We start from the raw sequence: 22,738 nt of genomic DNA on the forward strand, positions 1-22,738 counted from the left end.
TTTTTTTTTTTTTTTTTTTTTTTTTTTTTTTTTTTTGAAATAAATGAATTGTTCATTTTTAAAATTTAAAGCTGTTTTTAAAGGAATGTGGTAGAAGACTCTTTTGTCCTTAACCTAAAATTTGGTTGTATTTCCTAAACTACCCTTTCATTTGAAAAAGTTATATTCAATTATTCAATAAATTAAAAGTTGAGCTGTTCTCCTAAAGCATTATTGGTGAATTATTGCAAAGCTACATCTTCATTGTATTTTAATCTTAATTTTTCATATTTATTTCATTTTAATCCCTAAATATTTTATTTTAACTATGCATCATAATTATTTATAATTATTTCTAAATTAAAAACTCCAAATATTAAATCGTGTACCGGTTAAAATGTAGCTCCTATCTATTTTAAAATCGAAGGTTTGACTTTTTTTTTTCTCGTATGAACAAACCAAAACCACGTCTGAATGAGAGCAATAAAACAAATATAATAGTTAAGAAAAGCTTATTTTGTCACCAGTTCACTCAACCCCTGTCGTAACGGACTTGTACAATTTCAATATAAATCTGTATTAGGATGTTAGTTACATGTATTCCCAACCCCGACCATGCTATATTTGAATTATATTCATATTAGTACGAAAATAAATGAAAACACATAGTACCCTTAGTTTAGAGGGCGCCATCTTTTCTTTCACTATTAACACCCGAGAGAATATTGAAAGTTTGTCGAGCTTGCCCCCCAAAAAGGCATGGAACCGAACATGTCTTGCCCTTCACTATTAAATCTTAGGGAAGGCAATGATTGAGATGCATAATTGTTTTTTGGGTGTCTATATAATTCCCACATGATTTGTCAAATTATGCACATCCTACTTTCCAACCTCTCTTGCTTTCTTACTTTTTAAATTTGAGCTTGAAGAACATTTTTTTTTTCTTCGATTCTATCGAGATTCTCGATCCAAATTCTAGACGGTTTATGCTGGATTGCTAGATATTGCTAGATACGATGATTTGGAGTGAGCTGACCTCTTGTATAAACTTCGAAGTTAAGAGCTTTGTTTGAAGTCAGTGTGAGAACCTGTCTTCACTGTTATAGTCTTTGTGACCACAAGCTTGTACATAAATTTAACTGTTTCACAACATCTACAACTCTGTTTTTTGGTCACTTTGTAAGTGTAATATTGATCGCAAAAGTCACGCAAATCATTAATCTTGTGTCTTTTGGACCCGAACTTTATTCTATCTGGCTTGGGAAGTGAACACGAGTAGATTGAAAAAGCAAACCTAAATCTACAAAGAACATTATTCTCTTATTCTCACGGTTTCTTAATGTAACACGTTTTTGCTTTTATTATTCCTCATCTCTCTTCTTTATTTTCTTTGATTTCTACGTTTAAAAAGCTTCATTTTCTCAATAATTTTGACTCTTCGTCTTCATTTCGTATACATATCTTATAACGCTCCATACCCAAGATTTAGATTCGACAACAAATGACCCAACATTTTTTTATATCTCTACGACATAACTACGTTATCTCCTTGTGTTGAATTGCTTCTAAGAAGGAAAACTATCTCCACAACCCAACACGGTTCTTTTCAATATGTTTTTTCCTAACTTGCGTGCTCCTTCAAAAATTTCTAAGAGGTTACTCAAGCCAAAAAGAAAAGATCTCTTTACTGAGCTCAACAACATATGAGGTGCGAGTGAATTCGAACATCTGTCCTCTTTGCAGAGAATATAACGATATTAGCTTGAAAAAATTGTTTTACCGACCAACAAAATTTCATATAATGATAACTTTAATCGTAATATTTAATTATTTTTTAATTTTGAAAAGTACCTTTCATTTATATCATGAAAAGGATATTATTGAATATGAATCAATGACATATGAGAAGAAATTATGTCATAATATTTATGAGAAAAAAATAAGAGGAAAATTTAAAAAATCCCTTAAATGAAGTTGGTGTTCCATTGGCCCTCGATCGATTGGAAAAAGACCACATACAAACCTCACCCACCATAAGTCATGAGATTCACGTTAGGTCGAGAGGAGAACAAAACGTTTTTTAGTGTGAAAATCTCTCCCTATTAGACGCCTTTTAAAACTCTAAGGAGAAGCCCGAGTGTCTGAAAGGGAAAGTCCGAAAAGAAGAGTCCAAAAAAGACAATATCAAGAGTCAATATGAGTATAGCTCAACTAAACTGCTTACATTACGATCTTGACTAAAGAATAAGACAAAGTAATTTAAAGTAAGTGTAATAAATATATTGATATGAAACAAACTTATTTTGTACAAATTAAAAAGCAAAAGATAAGAAAGTAGTTTAAAGTAAGGCATCAAATATTTGAAGTTTTTGAGAATATAAATGTGATTTATGTGGGGAACCATCTTTTTCAAAAAAAAATTCTCGGGTTGAGTGTCGGCAAATCCAGAATGGGCTCGAGCTATTATAATTGGTATAAGAGGTATATATCGGGCAGTGTGTCAGTGAGGATATTGGCCACAAAGGAATGAATTGTAAGATCTTATATTAGTTGGAGAGAAGAATGAAGCAGATAACAATACGCAAAGGCCTAAGCTCCTTATTGTTTTTGTTGTCGTTTCGAAAGTAATTTCTATTTTTACATCTAGTGGGTTTATTAATTGCACTTTGTATCGAATCACTCAACAAAGCTTTCCATTTGCATGTATTGATGTGATTTGTAACTCACTTTTTACACTAACTTCTATAGTTTTCAATGCTATGATTTGTTCCTATCAAGCCAACCCATATAATAAATACAAATAGAATAGCTTAGTGATAGGATCCATTTAAGCTTAACTTGGTATGATTTTCATATCAAACTTTATTATAAAAATTTCATGTCCATCAATTCTTGCATATAAATTCTAAACAGGGTTTATTAGCAGTAAAACTGTTAGGTCCCACATCGGTTGGGGAGAAGAACGAAACATTCTTTATAAGGATATGGAAAAGCTCGAAAGAGGACAATATCTACTAACGGTGAGGTTAAACTTTTACAAAAACAAAGAAGATTGAAGAGATGATTAGTGGGAAGATAGCACGGGATGGGTAGTGGCTGTAACAAAAGTGGATAACAAAAAATGGTGTAGGGGGGTGTGTTTTGGTGTCATAATCTATGGTTTTGTTGAGCATGTGATGGAGTTGTGATGAAGGTAAGGGAGGTCCAAAACAAGAACATTTGATGTGCCAAAGTCGGTGTCATGGAATTCCATCCAAACAAAACCTTATCTCTAAGCTCAAACGCACCTCAACTTAAGCCCTATCAGTTGGCCCAATCCAATCCCCTCTGTGGGCATACACCAAGCTTAGCACTTGGGGAGAAGACATTGTTTCTTGAGTGTTTTCAGCACGCCATGTGCCTCTTCCAACCTCATTACATATCCATTATCCTATACTTTACTCCATGTGTTTGATATCTATATTCGTTCTACAATTGATGATCATGTAAAGAGGGTGTGTCATTTGAGTAAATGAAAAGTACACGAATCAACCGAGCCCATATTCGAATGAGAGCGGTCATAAAGATAGGATAACTAAAAAAGGCAAAAGAATTAGGAGTCACTACCTATAGTAAAAAAGTGCACATTCCTTTTTGGTGGCTCAATCATAGGAACTTCATGGTTAATTGTGCTTTATCTCGGACAATACGGGGTTATCTCTTGAGAATTTTCCTAAGATGTATATGCGTGAGGACAAAATATGCTGAAAGTACTCGTGTTGGTTAATGAGAATAATTTTTACTCTTAGAAACGAAGACTAAGTAACGTGAACATGCTGTAAGGAGCACGAGTGTGTCGAATCCATATTCCGAATCTTGGCATGAGTTGTTACAAACGGTGGATAATTATACATTGGGCTTGTGCATCCTTCTAAGTCCAAGACCCAAATAGGCCTTGGGCAAGACATACCATGGGCTAGAATGTCTATGGCTCCACCTCCTTTGTGCGAGAATGAAGGGTGAGATACGAGAGACTCGAGTCCATCCTCGTTCGAAGAAGAGGGAAAACGGTAGGTCATCCCACTTAGACATACATCATTATAGCTGCAAAAGGGGTAAATCAACTTTGATTCTATAAACTCGTGTTACGTCCTAAAACTTCTGGACTAACTTAGACATTAGAGGTAGTGTAGTAAGTAACATATCGATGCACATATTATTCTATTTGAACAGACCATGTGAGTTTTCCTCGTTCAGATCTATGTATTAAAAACTATACACTTTTTAAATACAGTTGTTTTTGAGAAATTTATTATATATAAATTAAAAATTTAAAGGGTAAGAAATCTATTAAAAACCAAAACATTTCCCATTTGAAAAAGAAAAAAAAAAAAAAATATATATATATATATATATATATATATATATAATATATATATATATATTGTGGAGTAAAGATTTGATAGATTCGTTTCCTGATTTATGAGAGGCAACGTTGCTTGGGGTGCCATATTCAAACCAAACCCAAATGCTGTTCGCCTTCTTTAGGGTTTCATTGCTATCTCTTCTTGCTTCCCTCCTCCGAGGTACGTTTGATCGGTCTTTACACATTAATTTTCTGTTCCTCTTCAACATCATGATTAAATTTTGTATCGTAAGATGTACACTTGCTGCCCGGAACTCTGTTTCATTTGCATAATTGATGGGTTTTGGCTTCTCTGTTTCTGAGAATGTCTGTTCCCTGAGATTGATTGATGGATAATATGGAGAAACATAAGAGCATTTTGCATTCTTTTGTCTGATTTTGTTGATGTCGTGGGTTTTGTTCTCACCATTGTTGCTGATTAAGTTTGCAATTTTGGATGGTGTAAGGCTCTCGCAAAATTGGCCTCTGGTAAAATGAATGCTAGCAGCTGGGATATCTTGAAATGGCTTGGCGTCGACTTGTCCCTCAAGATCTTTACCCATTTGGATGATCTTTCTGATCTTGTGCGCATTTGCTTAGTCTCAAGTTCTTGGCGCCAGTTTGGTAAGCACTCGCTATGTTTGGTTGTTTTGACAACAAGGGAGGGAGCTATATTGATCAATATGTCGCATTTTGGCATCTGATTCTCTTTTATATGCTCCTAGTCGTTCAGGGAGGTTGTAGAATGATACTTGTTTCTTGTATATTTGTCAATCTTCTAGGGAGGAAATTTTTCGTTGAGGCACCTAAATGTTGAAATTACTTGATCATATGGTTAAAAGCAGTTTCATGCTCTTATTGCATCTGATTATCATTTGTAATTCTGGTCCTAGAACCTATAGCATCCAGTTTGCGACATGTAAGATTTGTTCGGTTTTAGAATGTTTTCTTTCTTGTTTCTGAATGCTCTGTTGATGTTTTGCAGTTATTGAGAACAGCCTCAGCAAGCAGCTGTTCTTGAGATTGTTTCCTGATTTATCTGGTGCTGCCCATTTTATTGAAGTGAATGGCATGATTGATACTTCAACAGTTGAGTCTAGCAACATTACGAAAGGGGAATACCTGCTGAGGTTACATAGAATCTATTTGCTGCTTGCTAGAAGTCTTAATCCTGTCACTAGAAATGATTGTATTGGAGTGGCCATTGAAGCATCCTCCACGGATAATAATCCTCTAGAAAGTATCGAAAACACGCTGGAACCGGGTGATAGGCTATACAATCGAGCATCATATTGGTCCAGTTTAGGTTCAAGAGATCCTGATGTTCCTGAGACTTTAACTTATGGGCTGGTCTCCAACCTATGTGCTATTTCTGAAATTCACATTCAACCATTCCTAGGTTTAGCCCAACTCTGCTCTATGAATAAGTACTTACACATACTTTTGGACTTGAACATCTCTTAACTAACTGGTAATCATGTCTGCATCAGCATATTTTCAGGATGGATTCCCTATATATTCAGCAAAGGCTGTTCGATTTAAGATGGGACATCAAAAGTTGTCTGTAAACTCGAGTACAAGCGTTTCAAATGGTTTGGCTGTTGACTATAGTTCAGCAAGTGATCATTTTTTCTGGACTTATGTCTCTCCAGAATTTCCAATGGCCCAAGTAAGTTCGAATATATCCATTCACATTTTATCATATGGACGAGACTTTTGTTATGCTGTGTGTAGCCAATTAGCTTTCATGGTTCATCTTAATTTCAAGCATCTTTCTAATGGAAATTTTCATTTTGGACATAGGTTTGGGATTCAATTAGATATTTAATTGGTCCTTTGATGAGTTGAAAAAAAAGAAAAAAAATCAATCCTCTTATTGACACTTTATGTGAGATCCCACATCGGTTGGAGAGGGGAACAAAGTATTCCTTATAAGGGTGTGGAAACCTCTCCCTAGTAGACGTGTTTTAAAATGTGAGGCTGACGGTGATACGTAACGAGTCAAAGCAGACGATATTTGCTAGCAGTGGGCTTGGGCTGTTACAAATGGTATCAGTTCTGGACAAAGGACAGTAGGCTAGCAAGGACGTGGGCCCCAAAAGGGGGGTGAATTGTGAGATCCCACATCGGTTGGAGAGGGGAACGAAGTATTCACTATAAGGGTGTGGAAACCTCTCCCTAGCAGATACGTTTTAAAACGTGAGGTCGACGGGGATACGTAACGGGTCCTTCACTATAAGGGTATGGAAACCTCTCCCTAGCATATACGTTTTAAAACGTGAGGCCGACGGTGATACGTAACGGGTCAAAGCGAATGATATTTGCTAGCGGTGGGCTTGGGCTGTTACAAATGTTCTGGACAAAGGACAGTGGGCCAGCAAGGACGCTGGGCCCCCAAATGGGGTGGATTGTGAGATCCCACATCGGTTGGAGAAGGGAATGAAGTATTCACTATAAGGGTGTAGAAACCTCTCTCTAGCAGACACGTTTTAAAATCGTGAGGCTGACAGCGATACGTAACGGGTCAAAGCGGACAATATCTGCTAACGATAGGCTTGGGCTGTTACAAATGGTATTAGAGCTAGACATCGGACAGTGTGCCCACGCAGACGTTGGGCCCCCAAAGAGGGTGGATTGTGAGATCTCACATCGGTTGGAGAGGGGAACAAAGTATTTCTTATAAGGGGGTGGAAACCTCTTCCTAGTAGACGAGTTTTAAAACTGTGAGGCAGACAGCGATACGTAATGGGTCAAAGTGAACAATATCTACTAGCAGTGAGCTTGGGCTGTTACACTCTATGAAGCATGTTCATTCCTTGGTTTTAGCATTCAATGTCTGAGAAATTTTCTTTGTATGAGTTACATATATATTGTATACTTTTTGCAATAGATCCATGGCTGATGAATTGAGTTTTGATTTTCATGCCATATCTTCTGTTACAAATTTTTGTTCCTTATGACTTTCAATTATTGAATGATAACAGGAAAACACGCTGCAAATATTTAAGCTTCCCGAGCCTGCTTTCTGCGTAGGTGGGGTTCTGCAAGTTGAACTCTTGGGCAGAGTACAGAGACAAGAAATGGATGGATTATATTACTTATGGTTAGTTCTTTATAGCCTGAAAATTCGTTTTCCTTCTAGTAATGGCATAGTTTCGCGTGGGTCATAATTATTTTGGTTGTTTTAAACAAACTTCAAACTTGAAGAGTTAGAGATGAAAAGTTCGGAGATATAACTGAAACCAACTCCATTGTTAAAGGGTATTTTTTACAATTTAACCTATACGAAAAGATCAAGGGTTTGGTTAATAATATGAAAACAAAAATTTTAAAACAAGGGATTTGAGTTGTATTCATGTTTTTGGATGTTGGATCCTAATTTAAACAATTGTATAACATGTGTTTGATATGAACTCAATATTAAGTTGAATCGTAACTCGACATTTTTATTGAATGAATGATCCAGTGTCTCCCATGTGGAAGTTGTTGGTCGGCCACTCTTGCCTGAATATGACGTGGATATAATTGATCAGTCAGGAAAGTGCATTTTGAAGTATTTCCCGGAGTTGCCTGAGCCCTCATCTACTAATGGAGAGATTGGTCGTGGTCATTCTCGGGCATCTAGATTGGTTCAGAGAGGTGTCCATGGATGGGAGCACATCGTCCTGAATACATTAGTTGGTGGACGTGGCATGTTTGATGACGACGACGACGACATTGACGAAGAGATTGCAGAATGATTATCTTGGAGGAGCTTATCCTTGTCAGAACTGAATAAAGTGAATTTGGTGCGCAGGAGCCAAGTTTTCTATATAGCCAAAGTGTTTAGGGTCAATAGCTAGAGAGTGAATGAATGCGCAAATCCTTGCTGCTGGTTCAGTTATCTTAACATTTTTCCTACTGGGATTAGTGATATGAGGTGGTCTTGTAGATGCCAAAACTTGTATGTAATAATTTATAAGCGTCAATGCGTATATCACAAATTTAAGTGGTGCTATTTTACTCTTTTCTTTTAAGTCCTTTTTAAGTCCTGAAATCTTGCAATTTGGGTCATAATCGTTTTCTTTAATGGTTCTTTTCTTGACTCCTATTTGTATCTATTTAGTCTTGATCCCTATCTTAATTCGATATATCCAGAACATTGTTGGCCTATTCCTGTGAATGAATATAGTTTCGTCTATTCCATCTTTTTTCTTGAGAAAGGAAGATGGTTTGAATCTCTCATCTATCATATAAAGTTTAGAAGAATATAAAGACTCAACCTATCATCATATATATAATAATGACAAACTAAAGTTGCTCTTTGTTTTGTAAGTCTTCACTCAGAAATTACACTTTGAAACACTTGCAAACGGATGTAAAATACCATACAGGAAGATCTCTAAATACCTAATGAGTTGCTAAGAAGCACGTTCTCAGGGCAAATACAACATTCATTTGTGAAGAAAACCCAAAAAAAAAAATGAAAAAAGGGGGAGAAAAGAGGGATCAGAAGAAAATATATATCCCAAATATACTGTACAAAATATAAGTTCTCCACTTAACTCAAGGGTGGGAGCCAATTGTTAGGCCTGATTAAGTAGGTTAACCTTTCCAGGCGAAGCACATATTATCGTCAAGATCACTGTTAAAAAACCCATTTTCTGTAAAATCATGGGCTATATCCTGGATTATATCCTCATCCAGATGAAGATTTTGCGGCAAATCTGCAGTTCTTTGGTTGAACTCACTGCAACGAGAACCGGCTGCTGCTGATACATCACCAGCTGAAGCATTTTTTAAACTACTACTACGGGTTGGGGCAGGGGTATTACTACCGGATGCATCGGCTGAGCCTGCTGCAACCACAGAAGAGCTACCTCCAAAACCCGTATAAGTTCCGGTCATGCTTCCTCCTTTCATGTTTGATCCAGGAAGTGGTCGCTGTTGCCCTCCCCCACTGTTATTAGATATCTGGAGTAGTTGCTGGATCATCTGATGTTGCATGGCCTGATTATTGTTACTGTTCCCATGGGTAGTAGTCTGGGGATGGTTTTGCACAAGTAAATTGTTGGCGTTCGGGCGTTGATGCAGTTGCTGTTGAACTTGAGATTGCTGAGATTGTTGCGGAGGTGGTAGATTAGGACTTGAAAGACCACTGCCAGGCAAGCTCTGCATTGGTGCCGATGATAATGCAGTTGTCCCATGAAAGCTTGATGAAGGACTCTGGTGGTTTGAGTTATTGAATGACGTTGTCTCCTGCTGGAGTGGGTTTGAACTTGTTGAATTCATTGAGCTCTGTCTCATTAGCAGATTCTGGTAGCTAGACAATGCCAACGCAGCTTGTGCCGAACCACTCAAAGCTCCTCTACCGATTAGTTGATTTTGGCTATTCATTTGGCTGTCCAGTCCAGGATGCAGGGCAACCATTCTACTAAGGGTGTTACGGTCGGTTGGCAGACCCTGAGCAGTAGCAACCTGCTCAATCTCTTGCATTTTTTGCATCTGCAGCTTGGCTGTAGCGTGCTGAGGATAACTTTTCAAACCTTCTGTGAAAAGCTTTTATCATTAGATTCAACTCTGATACGTTCCTATGCATCTTAAAGATGTTCATACCGAAGACATTATGGATTATGCTACTGCAACTACTAATACTATAATTGCACCACAAGAATTTATACTTACAAAATCAATAAAATATTAATAAAATGCTCATTCAACAAGACCAAGAACTAATTGTGGAAATTATTGGAAAGAACGAGGCATACCAACTGGTCCTGTTTTCTGCTCCTTACAGAAATCAATCAAATCTTTCATGCTATTGACAACCTCTGAAATCTGTAATTAAGGAGAAGAAACAAATACACTTAAATCAAACATGAAAAAAATGAAACCAAAGCAGAAAAGTACTGATAATGTACCTGCAAGCATCTAACGTATCTTTTAGAGAACCCCAAATCATTCAGTGACTGCAACTCCAGGCTCTTTGCAAGCTGCTGCCCAGCAGTCAAAACCCTAAAAGAAGGATTGCATTAGCAAATCCAATGCATTAAGATCATAAAGGTGCTCCATCAATTTCAAGAAGCAAGAAAGTGCAATCATCCAACATTTAAAGCAGGCAGCAGGTTTTGGATAGCCAATGCCCTTAAGTGTCGTATACTTGATAGAAATCCTCACACCTTCGTACAACCAAGCCAATTTATGAACTTCAAGGTCACTTGACTTACACTAGACAAATTTGATACAAGAAGATGGATTTCACTATCTGATTGATCAACTTACATATTACTATTTGCTTGTAAATCCTGCTGAGAAGCCCCATCGGATCCTCCTTCAGCAATAGTGCTCTGGCATTTCTGTGCCACCTGAACCAGCTGATTCACCTGTATTTAAACATTTGTCAACTTGAAGGATCAATCAACAACGAAAAGAAGATCATACACAACATCAGTCACATCAAAATATCAGAAAGTCAACATGGGATGCTTAACTTCTAAAAATCTAGTTCAGGGATAATACGCAATCAAGTAAAAAACAGATTATAAATTGGAAACGTTGGCTACAAAAGTACACAGAAATCCTAATGCCCAAATAAACTGTAAAAAGTCTCTTTAAAGAAGAAATTATCATTTCTGATTAGACATGCAGTCAAATTTATATATCAATTTCGTTTCAAGAACTTAATGTTTTTCTTCCAGACACAAACTGACAAAACCCAGTTGGTATAATAATATCATTTCAGATGAGAAGTTAGTATCAGAATACTATTAGCAGATATCTGCGCAGAGAAACACAAAGTATATAAAACAATACCTGAGGTGCAACCAGCCTACGAGGAAGAAGTTCTTCATGGCGTCTTGCACAAAATTCCCATGCCAATATCTGAATGTAGAATCCAATTGCCAAAATATTTTAGTACAAAAGAGTTTATTCTTAAATACAATTAGGAAACTCAATTTACAGAATCATTCAGGTGACCTTCAATTCATGTGTAAATATGATACGAAGCTGGCCCTCACGAACTACACGAAGTTGCTCATATACACTCTCTTGAACGGCTTTTCCATATTCTAACATCATAATTCCAGATGAATATCTGATTTCCCGAGGCATATCCAAGAACAATAACTCATCAATTACTCCACTGCCAAATTTGATCTCATTTAGTCTAGGAAGCACTTCAAAGGAAGCCTCTGAAACCATCACATGAAATGGATTATGTTATGATTTATCAATCAGCAAAGACAAATTAGAAATGTGTAATACAAGACAATAACTTCAATCAAAAAATGGGGACGGATGTCCCTGACTATATAAGAATATGTTAATTCAATCAGTGATAGTTAACCAGATATAAAATTACAAGCATCATATTACACAACTCTAGGCCTTGATGATTCTACAAAGCACTTTTCAGGTCGAGGAAATGTTTATAGCTAAGAGAGAAGAAATCAGAAGGCATCCGCACTGAATATCTGAACCCAACCGTCCTGACTGCAAGTCAATATTAGGTCGTGTGTGAGACAAATAAATGAGTCTACCTACAAGTCTTTCTTCTTATCTTATAACCTTTTCATATGTTGCAGCTTGCAACTTCAAATTCCTTTTTTTTAGATCTATTTCTCATTTTCTTCGAGTAAGTCAATATTTTCTCTCATTAACAAAAAATTCCTTTTTTTTTGATCTAATGAATCCCACCCATGGGAAATATTTTATAAAGTACCCAGATCCTCAATTTGAAACTCACGCTAATCTTTTCTTCGGAGTAGTCAATCCGTCTTCATCGTTACCTATGAGGATAGTTTCATCTACATATACAATCAACACAACATCTCTATCATTTCTAGCGTGCTTATAAACATGGTATGACTTATTCAGCCTTGAAGAAAGCCATAGCTAGTGACTACTTTCTCAAAACATACAAACAACACTCAATGAGACTGTTTATCGTAAAGAGATTTTTTTCTCCTTGCTTGTGATATTTATTTCTCTACTAAAGGTAGCTCGTCTACAACCCCTTGCTTGTGTTCCCATTTAAATTCCAGTATAAAAGGATGAGCTGTGTGTTTGGAAACCAAACATAGAAAATATACAAAACTAATATATTGCATTTTCAAGAAGAAATTCCAAGAAAAACAAGTAGTTTGAGGTACTTGCACTCTCCCTCTCGAGATCTCTCCCAATCCCTAATTCATTCACCAAATGTCTCATTCCCCCCCTCCTCACTCTCTGTGTACAACTAAACTCCGTAAACACCTCTCTAACTAATTACTAAATACCCTTATAATATCCCTAATTGCACCCTAATACTATGCAGTCTAATCTCCCGTCATTCCCATTGCAAAACCCTCAAATATGCGTGTTAGGATAAGATGGTTTTAAAACTGGATCACTCGTTCACCAGGTCCATGTTCATATCCAAAACTCAAAAGAAACCTCAAAAAAGAAGGCACAAGGTATACTACTAAGAGTCAAACAATCAAACAAACCCTAATCATATCAAGATAATCAGCTAAACCTCTACAACAGCCCCTCGTTTGTTACCAACAGTATTTACACGTTACACGCCATTAATTTGGAGAACTCAATTATCTATAAGTAATATAAAGAAGGTCACGAGTATCATACCAAATCCCCGTCCAGATTTAGAACCACAAATGTCACACTGCCATGCATCCTGAAATATAGATCACAAGGGAGAATAAGGGGGTGAAGCTACATGTCACGACTATCTAATTGGAATAACAAAATAAAAATAGCAGACATCATTCTAACAGCCTGCACACCAACCAATTCTACACATCACAAAATATTCCCTTCATAAAAAGATTAATCAAATTCCCACAAATATACCAAGGTAGGCAAAACTTACCATGGCTGCTTGAGGGAAAACACCAAGTGCATGATGACCAACATTGTTATATAATGACAAACACCATCTTTTCTTTGCACGAGGGGAATAATATTCTGTCACGAACTTCCTCCAATAGGCAATACTATTATCCTATCAGAAGTCATAAAAGTAATAGTTGATATTTAGGCTTTAAAAAGTACATGTAAAAAGATGATGCGAAATAGAATCTAAAATATTTACATGGAAATGGATAAAAGTAAACATAAATTCATGAAAGAAGACATGTTCCTAAATATGCAGATCATAACCCCAAGAAACAAAAGAAGAAGACAAAAGATGAACTCACAGCAGGCCTTTGACGTTGATGGTATAGGTACTGCATTAGCCGCCGAGCACAAACACCACCATCATGAGGCCGCTTCATAGCATTCACAGGTTGTATTGCTTGCTGTTGAAGTTGCTGCCTCAACTGTATCTGCTGCTGCTGCTGCAGATGAGCTCTCTGCAAAGGAGGCAAAGACTGAAACATTTGTTGCTGCTGCCGTAATCTCTGTTGCTGCTGAAATAATGCTGCTTGTAACTGAGGTGTATTACGACCTTGCAGTTGCATGGAATCTTGTCTTTGAAGTAGCTGTTGTAGCATCTGCTGTTGCAGGAAATCATCCTGCTTAATATCCAAGCGTGGTTTCTTCTGTAACTGAGAATAACTGTTGGGATCTGTCATCAGCGATCCAGAGACACGTGCAGCCATGGGGAGTGAAGCTTGGGCTGTTTGTGAATTAGACAGTGATGCATCACCTGGAGAAACTTGTCGGGCCTGTGGCTGGGTCTGTGGCAATTGAGGGGCATTATGATCCTGCTGAGGATTGTGCTGCACTACAGAAGATGCATCAATGAGTGATGCACCTGAGATACCCATGTTATTTGATGAAAAAGACATAGGCGATGTAGGTAATCGCATGTATGATTCTGCATTCATGCTTGGACTTCTCTGCAAGTGAGGCCCACCTGAAAGTGCAGAGTTGGCATCTGTAACCAAAGAACTTGCCCCAACACTTGGTCCTGAGCTAGCCACACTATTCAACGCTCCATTATTCGTGTCCCCAGAAACAGGAATAAAATTTGAATGGCCAGCTCCTGGAATTGAATTTGATGAATTTCCATAAGATGAGCCCAAGTGAGATTTAATAGTACCCTTGGACTGCCCATCTCCTTGGAAAAAAATCCCAGAACTTGAGGAAGACTGCGTTAATCCTCCAGCCACTCGAGAAGATGCCATTGGGGGCACCAGTCCTTGGTGGCCAGCGTCCAAGTAGCTCTCTAGAGCCAGTCTTCACTAATTACTACAACAAAATATTACTGACCCACCAACCAAATATGATATCTAAACAAAATCCATAGGTAAAAAAAACCCCCAAAACTCGAACTTCAAGGAAGATTGATCGCAGCTGAGTCTGAGCCCAGCATGTTACTCATAGACATCCACGAATCTAAAAAACACACGATCGAACAACAAAGGAGGCGTTCAGTACTCAACTAAAAATATTGAGAATAAACTGACCCCTAATTCTTAAAGTTAGCAATCAATAATCACATCTCCTACAAGTTCTTAACCACCAGATCCAAATATGCCTGTGATCTGCGACCCTGGTCGCTATTTTCACAATAGGCAGAAGACCCTGAGGTTAAATAAACAAAACAACAGCATTAGCATCGGGATAAAAAAAGAAACACACCAACGGGCACTAAAAAATAAAAACCAGTTCCCCAAATGTAAGTAACTTTCACAAGTGACAGAGGCTCAAAATGGGAGACAAAAACTTAATCCAAATAAGCACTTCCACGACCAAACAATTTACCTATCTTAGCCACAAAGAACAGAAATTAAATTATATCGCACCCTGCTACAGAACTCAAACTGCTATTCGAATCACCACCGCTCAATCTATAAAAGAAAGAAATAGACAGAGAGCTACGCCTCCAAAAACCCATAGCTAAAGTTAAATTAAGCATTGAAATCCAAAAAGAGGGAGAAGATCAAGCAAGAAAAAGAACACGAACAAGAAGCAAAGAACGAACAGAAGGAAAAAGGGAAAGTAGCCATGAGCAAAGAAATAGAGGATCCAAATCCGAACCGATTACAAAATTAAAAAAAACACAGAACGAACAACAAAATTAAGCAGCTATAAAAACCATTTAAAGCAAAAACGACAGAAGTTTGACTACCAACCTTGAAAAGCGGAAAAGTGGCTGAAACCAGACAAGAAATGGAAGCTAAACCTTCGCTTCGCTGTGAATTCGAAGAAATGAAATCCGAGAGAGAGAGAGAGAGAGAGATGAAGAAGAAGAAGAATTGAGAAAGGGGATGCCAGTTATATACATAGCGGGAATCGCCGGGATCCAAGTGACCGATTTCACCGGTAGCCAGTCTTGTGGCACCGGCTACTGACGGTAACGCGTTCGGCACGTCTCTTAGATTTGGTTCAAACGGAGTCGGTTCTCATTACACTGTTTAGAGAAAGAAGATCGTCAGACACGTGGCACAAACCCATTGGTTGATCTCATGTTTTGTTTATGATGTATCATGATTCATTGCAGCTCCGTCACTGTTTAGCAGTATGGATCACCTGCGGCCGTTTCTACCCTAAACACTGTCCAGTTTTCTGCTGCCTCCTCACTTTTAGTTTTGACTACGCAACGTGGCGAAATATCATTGGATTATAGTTCTACATGTTCGTGAGAATCAGACCGTAGGCGATTCTGGCCTGAAGAGAGTCTAGTCAAGAGACAGTGACAGACTGTCAGATTTCTACGTGCGAATGACACGAGCAATAAAACAATTACACGTGTGGCTTCATTACTAGTTAAAATTTGACTATTTAATTATATTTAAAAATTAGAAAGATATTGGGCCCAAGTTTTTCAATTGGGCCCATAAAATAGTTCGGCCCAAATCCAAGCAATCCAAAATCCAATTGAGCCCATTTAAACAATGGGTTATCATGACCCGAAGCCGAAGCCGAAGCCGAAGTATGGTTCAAGATATTTGCAGCGACCCATACTTAGAAGTTTAGTATCTAATGACTCGACATTATTTTGCAACATGACTACATTATCTACTTGTTTTAAATTAGTTCGAGTGAAGACTATCTATACACATTAATGTGGGTTCTTTTTTAGCATATTTTGTCCTTACTCGCATGAGTCATTCAACTAGAATTGCTTTAAGTTTAACACGTTTAATTATGCCTTCTTAGTATCTTTCAATTCATTTAATTTTTGTTTATTCATATAACCTTTGAGTATTAAAATATATTTAATTATACTTTATTGATATTTGTATTAATAAAATAATTTATTGTAATAAATTTTAAAAGAAAAAAATTCATAGCTTCTAAACTCAATAACTCATTTGTCTTAAATAAAAAATTATTACATATATGAGAGAATTTTTAAAAAATACATATTATAAATATTTTGACAATAATAATAATAATAATAATAATAATAATCAAATAATTCCTCTTCCATTTGCGGGTGCTGATTCCTCAAGATATAACAACTTCTTTCTCACAAATGCAGCAATTCTGATTTATATTATATATAAAAAAAAAAAAATTAGAAAAATATTCGCAAAATATATAAATGAAAAAAATATTATAAAATAAATAAATTAAAAATTTTCGAATTTTTAAAATATGAGAAAACCAATTTGATTAGTTTTTCAAAAATAATAAATTTATTTCTTTATAAAAAAGAAAAAAAATAGTAAATAAATTAAAATTTTAAAAAATGAACCATAAATATTCATAATTATGTCCAAATTCAATTAATGTTATAATAAATAAAAAAAAAATTAGAAAATTTTTGTTGAATTAAAAAATCAAAAAAAGAGAATTGATGGGTGGAGTTACTTTATTATCCTTCAACCAATTGAAGATACAATGTTGATGGTATTTATGATCGCAGGGTAAAGTTGTCACTTTGTCCTTCCCCTTATACTTCAAATTGCATATGCCACACCTAGCCAACACACAAACACACAAAATTAATTTTAAATTCAACTCTAATATATTAAATATAAAAATTTACAATGTTTTATTCACAAAATTTTATTATATTTGATGAAATGTTTTTTATAATTAATGTATTTACCATCGTGTTCACTTTTAGTATAAGGAAATGAAAAATTAGCAAAGCTTTACAGGCTCGGTTTCCTATAGTCGAAGGCTAATTTTAGATCGGAACAATACCACCCTACAAAGGATATTGACTCAGTGATCGAACACATCCTTGATAAGCTACTAGAAAAGTAAGACGGTATTTGGATTTTAGAGCTAACACTTAGTCAAATGCTTTTGAAATTTTCTCGAGTGCTTTTATGTTACCATACTTAATATAAAAAATGATTTTGATCGTATCAAAAGATGATAGCAAGAAGGAGACAATACTTATGCTTTTGAGAAGATTTGCCAATCCACTTTGACGAACTGCCCTTGTGTTCGTGAGACGGCAACTTCGACATAAGTTCTATAGACAATCCTTTGCTCACACTTTTGTCATCCTTTTTGTCAACCTTGTTGCCATCCTTTTTGTCGACCTTGTTGTCATCCTCGTCATCTCCTGTAAACGACAACAAAATGATGTCACTTTTTCATCGAAGGAATTCTTTACTTATTTGGTTCTTACTCATATAAGTTGGGTTCATCTGTAACGGCTCGAATCTTGGATAGAAATCATTCATATATTGAGAACTACCACCGAAATTCTCAAATCCACTGTGGAAAGTTCTCCCGTCATATGATTCTTGAACAACTTCCTACAAACATTTTAGATTAGTATTATTTATGAATATTCAAAACACAAATAAAAAATATTAAAATAGAACCCGGCTTCGAACATTATCACGAGCATAAGGATAGTCTCCAAGAACATTTTGGAAAAAGTTCATAACGTCTGAGGGTGAGGGTACATTAGATGAGTCGTGAGGCCATTGGTCTCCCATGTCTAACAAATCAAATTCAAACGACTTTTCGTTTATGGGTCTTTATTCTTGACTTCTTGACTTCTCGAGGCTTTGTTCTTAGAATATTTATATTAAGAATTCATATTAAGGAGCTAATTTGCGCATGAAAATGAATTTAAAAGCAGAGGTTGAATATAATATCATGAGGCTGTTTTTATGGCCTTACTCATAAGATAATGAAATTTAGATATCGATTAACTGCATAAGATTGTTTTCATAAATATTATAGTTAATGATTTAAAACTCGTGTTTATTGAGTTAAATGGACTAACAACTCATTCCGCTCGAAACAATTTAACTTAGATTAATTTACAAATTGCAATGCACGTCTCTACCAACTATGTTCAACTTGAGGGACGTAATGAGATATCTTCCATATTTCGATAGGAATTGTCCCGACTAGATCATCGTTATCTCTCTAGGAATGGTACCGAGTAACATCAGTTGTGACAACGAGTACACACGAACTTGCATCAAGAAATTTCAATTGTTCATTGTAGTCGATCAATAAGGTATTCAACTGAGAGAGATTCGCAAAATGAGTATCTGCAATAATGCCTTTAAGCAAGTTATTTGATATATGTAGCACCTCCAAATTTGTAAGTCGGATAAAACATTTCTCACCTACGTTCTCTAATCTGTTCCCTCCCGAATTCAATAATCTTCCCAACGAGACTGGAATTTTTGGTTAAGAGGCCAGAGATTCTACGATTCCTATAATATAATCTCAACTTTTATGTATGTGCAAAGGGGAGTACCGTGAATAAAGTCAAAAAATTTACTAGAACGAAAATTAAAACAGGTGATAGGGACCGGGACTGAAAAAAACTTTCCATCTCTACCCTTATGTGGACATTTCTATTTATAAAATTACATAAATTAAAATTATCGTTTTTTTTTTTTTTTTATGTATGGAGACCATAATGAATCTTTCAAAAATATACGAAGGTATAGGAAAAAAGTGAACAAATGTTGTGCAAAGACCAAAATGAGTATTATAAAATTACAAGAATCATCTCATCGAGACATCTAGAACATCTATCCATCCAGGATCGCTCAAGCATCAGATTCTCTCGTGTTCATGCTAAACCATTTACGACATACGTTTCGGATAGAGGGTGCATAATCGAACCTCTAACACATGGGTTGGAGCGCAATACTGATACACTTATGCTATCTAATACTATCCTTGAAAGACCATTTTCAAAGAAAGAATCTCGAGATGTTTGCTTCGTGACGCTCGATAATATCAGTTCCTCTTTTTGGAGAGGAGCTTAAGAGGTTCTTCCTTTTGCAATGTTACACCAAGCCTTCCATTCAAATCCAGCGTTGACGCATCCTCATCATTAGGAAGGTACCATTCAAAGTTATGAATCAAGGTGGCTAAGATTAAAGGCACTTGCACCGCCGCCATGGGAAGCCCAGGGCAAATCCTTCTGCCTCCTCCAAATGGCAGGAATCGATAATCATGACCCTTCAAATCTGCATCAAAACCATCAAATCTTTCTGGTTTGAACGATCCAGGATCTTCCCAGATTGAAGGGTCTCGCCCAATCCCCCAAACGTTCACAAAAATCATGGTGTCTTTAGGAACAGAGTACCCCATAAGCTCACAAGCTTCTGGAGCATACCGTGGAAGAAGAAATGGCGCAGGCGGATGCAGCCGTAGAGTTTCTTTCACGCATTTCCATAGATAATGAAGCTCAGAGAGCTTTGATTCGTCAATGGCGCCTCCGTTTATTGCCTTCTTTGTTTCCTCTCGCACTCTGTTCATTATGTCTCTGTTCTTCAACAGCTCTGCCATCGCCCACTCCACCGTCGTGGTCGTTGTATCCGTGCCGGCGGACAACACTTCCTGCAATAACCCATCAAAACTTTGATTAGAAAAGTACCCATCATGACTCTGGCATCACGGTACGATATTGTACACTTTGAGCATAAGCTCTAATGACTTTATTTTGGGTTTTTCCAAAAAAGCCTCACATGAGTGGAGATATATTCCTTACTTATACGGAAGCTCGACTCTTTATTTGGAGTCATCAAGCAAAGTACACCCCTAAATTAACCGATATGGGACTCCCTCCCAACAATTCTCCCCTCGAACAAAGTACACTATAGAGTCTCTCTTGAGCCTTATGAAATCCTCGAACAGTCTTTCCTTAATCGAGGCTCGACTCTTCTCTAGAGTTATCAAACAAAGTATACCATTTGTTCGATACTTCGTCACTTTTGACTATACTTTCAAGCCTCAAACTTCTTTGTTAGATATTTGAAGATTCTTCACCATGGTATAACATGGTATGACATATTGTCCACTTTGAACATTAGCTTTACTTTGAGTTTCCGACAAGGCCTCCTACCCCTACACATGCATTATAAGTAATTATTGTGAAACTCCCTCAGTAGTTTTTTTTGCTTACAACAATCAAGTAGCTAATTTGTTCATCGGTGAATCCACTTTCGATCAAAACATCCAAGAAATCGCTAGCAGCTGAAACGTCTCGACTATGGATTGTTCTTCGTTCTTTAATAAGAATTTCCCACGAAGAATCGACTTGGTTTTTGTAGATAGCAGCTTTCTTTCGAAGTCCTTGAAGATCGAAGCTTCTAAGCAAAGGGTAAAAGTCAGCTAAATTTGGGATCAAACCCAAATCGATGATGTTCTTGAAAGACCCTTTAATCCCATTGAACCCATCACCCACAAAACCAACCAAATCCCTAGAGAAGATGAAGTTAGAAAGAGTGTTGAAAACAGTAATAAACACAAGTTCTTTAATCTCCACCACAGATCCCTGTTTTGACTGCAAGAATTCCACCATGTCGTTCATCTTCTTCCTTCTCAAACTGGCTTGGGATTCGATCGCTCTCGCTGTAAACAATTTGGCTCTGCAAATGGATCTCAGATTCTTCCAACGATCGCCGCATTCCGGTGAGAAAAGAAGCGAGCAGTTATCGTGCAGAGGTCGATCAGGGGTCATTTGGAAAATGTATCGAGCAGATAGAAGGCGATCTTGAGTCTTGAGAATGGCGGCGGCGGCGGCCGGTGAAGAAGCGACCACCAGGCGCTGAGCTCCGAGCTTGAGGGAGATTAAAGGGCCGTAGAAATGAGAGAATTGGGTCATTGAAATGTGGGCGTTTTGACCGATCTGAAGGAGATTTCCAAGAATCGGCCATGGATTTGGACCTGGAGGAAGTGGCGGCTGTTTAGAAGATGAACAGATGTGCCTGAGAATGGTGAAGATTAGAGGTAGAAGAAGAAGAAGAAAGGAAAACGAAGCAATCTCCATCTTTTGTTCTACATCTCTGCAACATCTCTTTTTTTTATTTGGAGAAAATGCTACCCCAACTTGGGTGATCCATTGTGACGTACACGGTTAAATTGCTAGTTTAGTTGGTCAACTCTCAACCTTGTTGCGTATACCTAAATATTGAATTAAATTATAGAAAATGTGATTCACCACTTTCCTTATTTAATTATTAATAATAATTCATTTCTTAATTTTGTTTTATTCGGGGGAAATTTAATAATGCTTGTAGATTGTTTATAGATAGGTAGATATTTGGTGAAATTTCAAAAGAGTGAGTTTATGGTTAATAAGTATTATTTTTTCAAATTTAATTATGTTAATGTTATTTTTTAAAAAATATTATAACTTCATTATTAATGCTACTTTTTTAGGGAAAAAAACAAATTCAAAATTGAAGAAGAAAAAATAAAAATAAAAAAACCCTTATTTCAGCCACCTATTATTATGGGCGTACATGGTCCGAGTTGGGTCGGGTTGGAAGATTTTTTCGACCCAACCCAAAAGTTCGGGTTGGTTGGATTGGTAACCCAACCTAACCCGAAACTTTTCACGACCTAACCCAACCCTCCATTTTTTGTTTGGGTCCGGGTTGGGTTGTTAATTTTTTTTTAAGTTTTATTTATCCACCATTTATAATTATTAGGATACCATCTAAAATATATTAAACATTCAAAAATAAATTAAAAAAAATAATAATAATAAATTAAAAAAATAACGAGCAAAAATTGTAATATAGTTCAACATTGTCATAAAACTAAAAATAATTAAATACCGACATTTTTTTTAAAATTAATTAAAATAATAAAAATACAATAATAGATCATAAAATTAAGTAAACAATCAAAATGATTAGTTTAGAGTATGGTATATAATAAAAAATATATACAAATATTTTAATTGAAAATTAGTTAAAATAAAAAAAAAAATATATAAGGATGGATTAGTTTGAGAGGATGGTATATAACAAAAAAAAAAAAAATATATATATATATATATATAAAAATATTTTAATTGAAATAGGCTTATTTACATTAAACTATTAAAAAAATAAAAATATATATAAACTGTGATATAATAATGTTACAACAAATAAATAATAAATATATTATAATTTAGTATATGTTTTAAAATTATATATATATATATATATATATATATATATATATATATATATATATATATATATATATATATATATATATCTTAAA

The 22,738-nt window shown here is 36.1% G+C and overlaps 3 protein-coding genes across 5 annotated transcripts; 1 reads left to right on the forward strand and 2 right to left on the reverse strand.

The window, feature by feature from the left end:
• The first annotated feature begins 4,423 nt into the window (after positions 1 to 4,423).
• On the forward strand, positions 4,424 to 8,419 carry LOC111468842 (F-box protein At4g00755-like). Of its 2 annotated transcripts, XM_023113964.1 has the most exons (6): positions 4,424 to 4,544; positions 4,831 to 4,987; positions 5,349 to 5,762; positions 5,854 to 6,032; positions 7,348 to 7,466; positions 7,830 to 8,419. In XM_023113964.1, exons 2-6 carry the CDS (start codon positions 4,858 to 4,860, stop codon positions 8,101 to 8,103), a joined length of 1,116 nt encoding a protein of 371 aa, XP_022969732.1. In that variant the 5' UTR covers positions 4,424 to 4,544; positions 4,831 to 4,857; the 3' UTR covers positions 8,104 to 8,419. The 2 variants fall into 2 exon arrangements, with proteins under 2 accessions (XP_022969732.1, XP_022969733.1); XM_023113965.1 differs by lacking the exons at positions 4,424 to 4,544; positions 4,831 to 4,987 and adding an exon at positions 5,076 to 5,198.
• Positions 8,420 to 8,615: 196 nt separating this feature from the next.
• LOC111468840 (probable transcriptional regulator SLK2) lies at positions 8,616 to 15,560 on the reverse strand. 2 transcript variants are annotated; one of them, XM_023113963.1, is made up of 10 exons: positions 15,427 to 15,560; positions 13,543 to 14,686; positions 13,215 to 13,346; positions 12,971 to 13,019; positions 11,321 to 11,535; positions 11,156 to 11,224; positions 10,625 to 10,725; positions 10,264 to 10,357; positions 10,111 to 10,180; positions 8,616 to 9,891 (listed from the first exon to the last, which is right to left on the reverse strand). In XM_023113963.1, exons 2-10 carry the CDS (start codon positions 14,473 to 14,475, stop codon positions 8,948 to 8,950), a joined length of 2,607 nt encoding a protein of 868 aa, XP_022969731.1. In that variant the 5' UTR covers positions 14,476 to 14,686; positions 15,427 to 15,560; the 3' UTR covers positions 8,616 to 8,947. The 2 variants fall into 2 exon arrangements, with proteins under 2 accessions (XP_022969731.1, XP_022969730.1); XM_023113962.1 differs by having other exon boundaries at positions 13,543 to 14,875.
• A 3,642-nt stretch (positions 15,561 to 19,202) lies between these two features.
• Positions 19,203 to 21,551, reverse strand: LOC111469167 (probable (S)-N-methylcoclaurine 3'-hydroxylase isozyme 2). Its single transcript, XM_023114436.1, has 2 exons — positions 20,643 to 21,551; positions 19,203 to 20,077 (listed from the first exon to the last, which is right to left on the reverse strand). The coding sequence occupies exons 1-2, from the start codon at positions 21,507 to 21,509 to the stop codon at positions 19,472 to 19,474; spliced, it is 1,473 nt and encodes a 490-aa protein (XP_022970204.1). The 5' UTR covers positions 21,510 to 21,551; the 3' UTR covers positions 19,203 to 19,471.
• Between the last annotated feature and the right edge of the window lie 1,187 nt (positions 21,552 to 22,738).

This window comes from Cucurbita maxima, unplaced genomic scaffold (assembly GCF_002738345.1).
Source record: "Cucurbita maxima cultivar Rimu unplaced genomic scaffold, Cmax_1.0 Cma_Scf00038, whole genome shotgun sequence".
Taxonomy (NCBI): domain Eukaryota; kingdom Viridiplantae; phylum Streptophyta; class Magnoliopsida; order Cucurbitales; family Cucurbitaceae; genus Cucurbita; species Cucurbita maxima.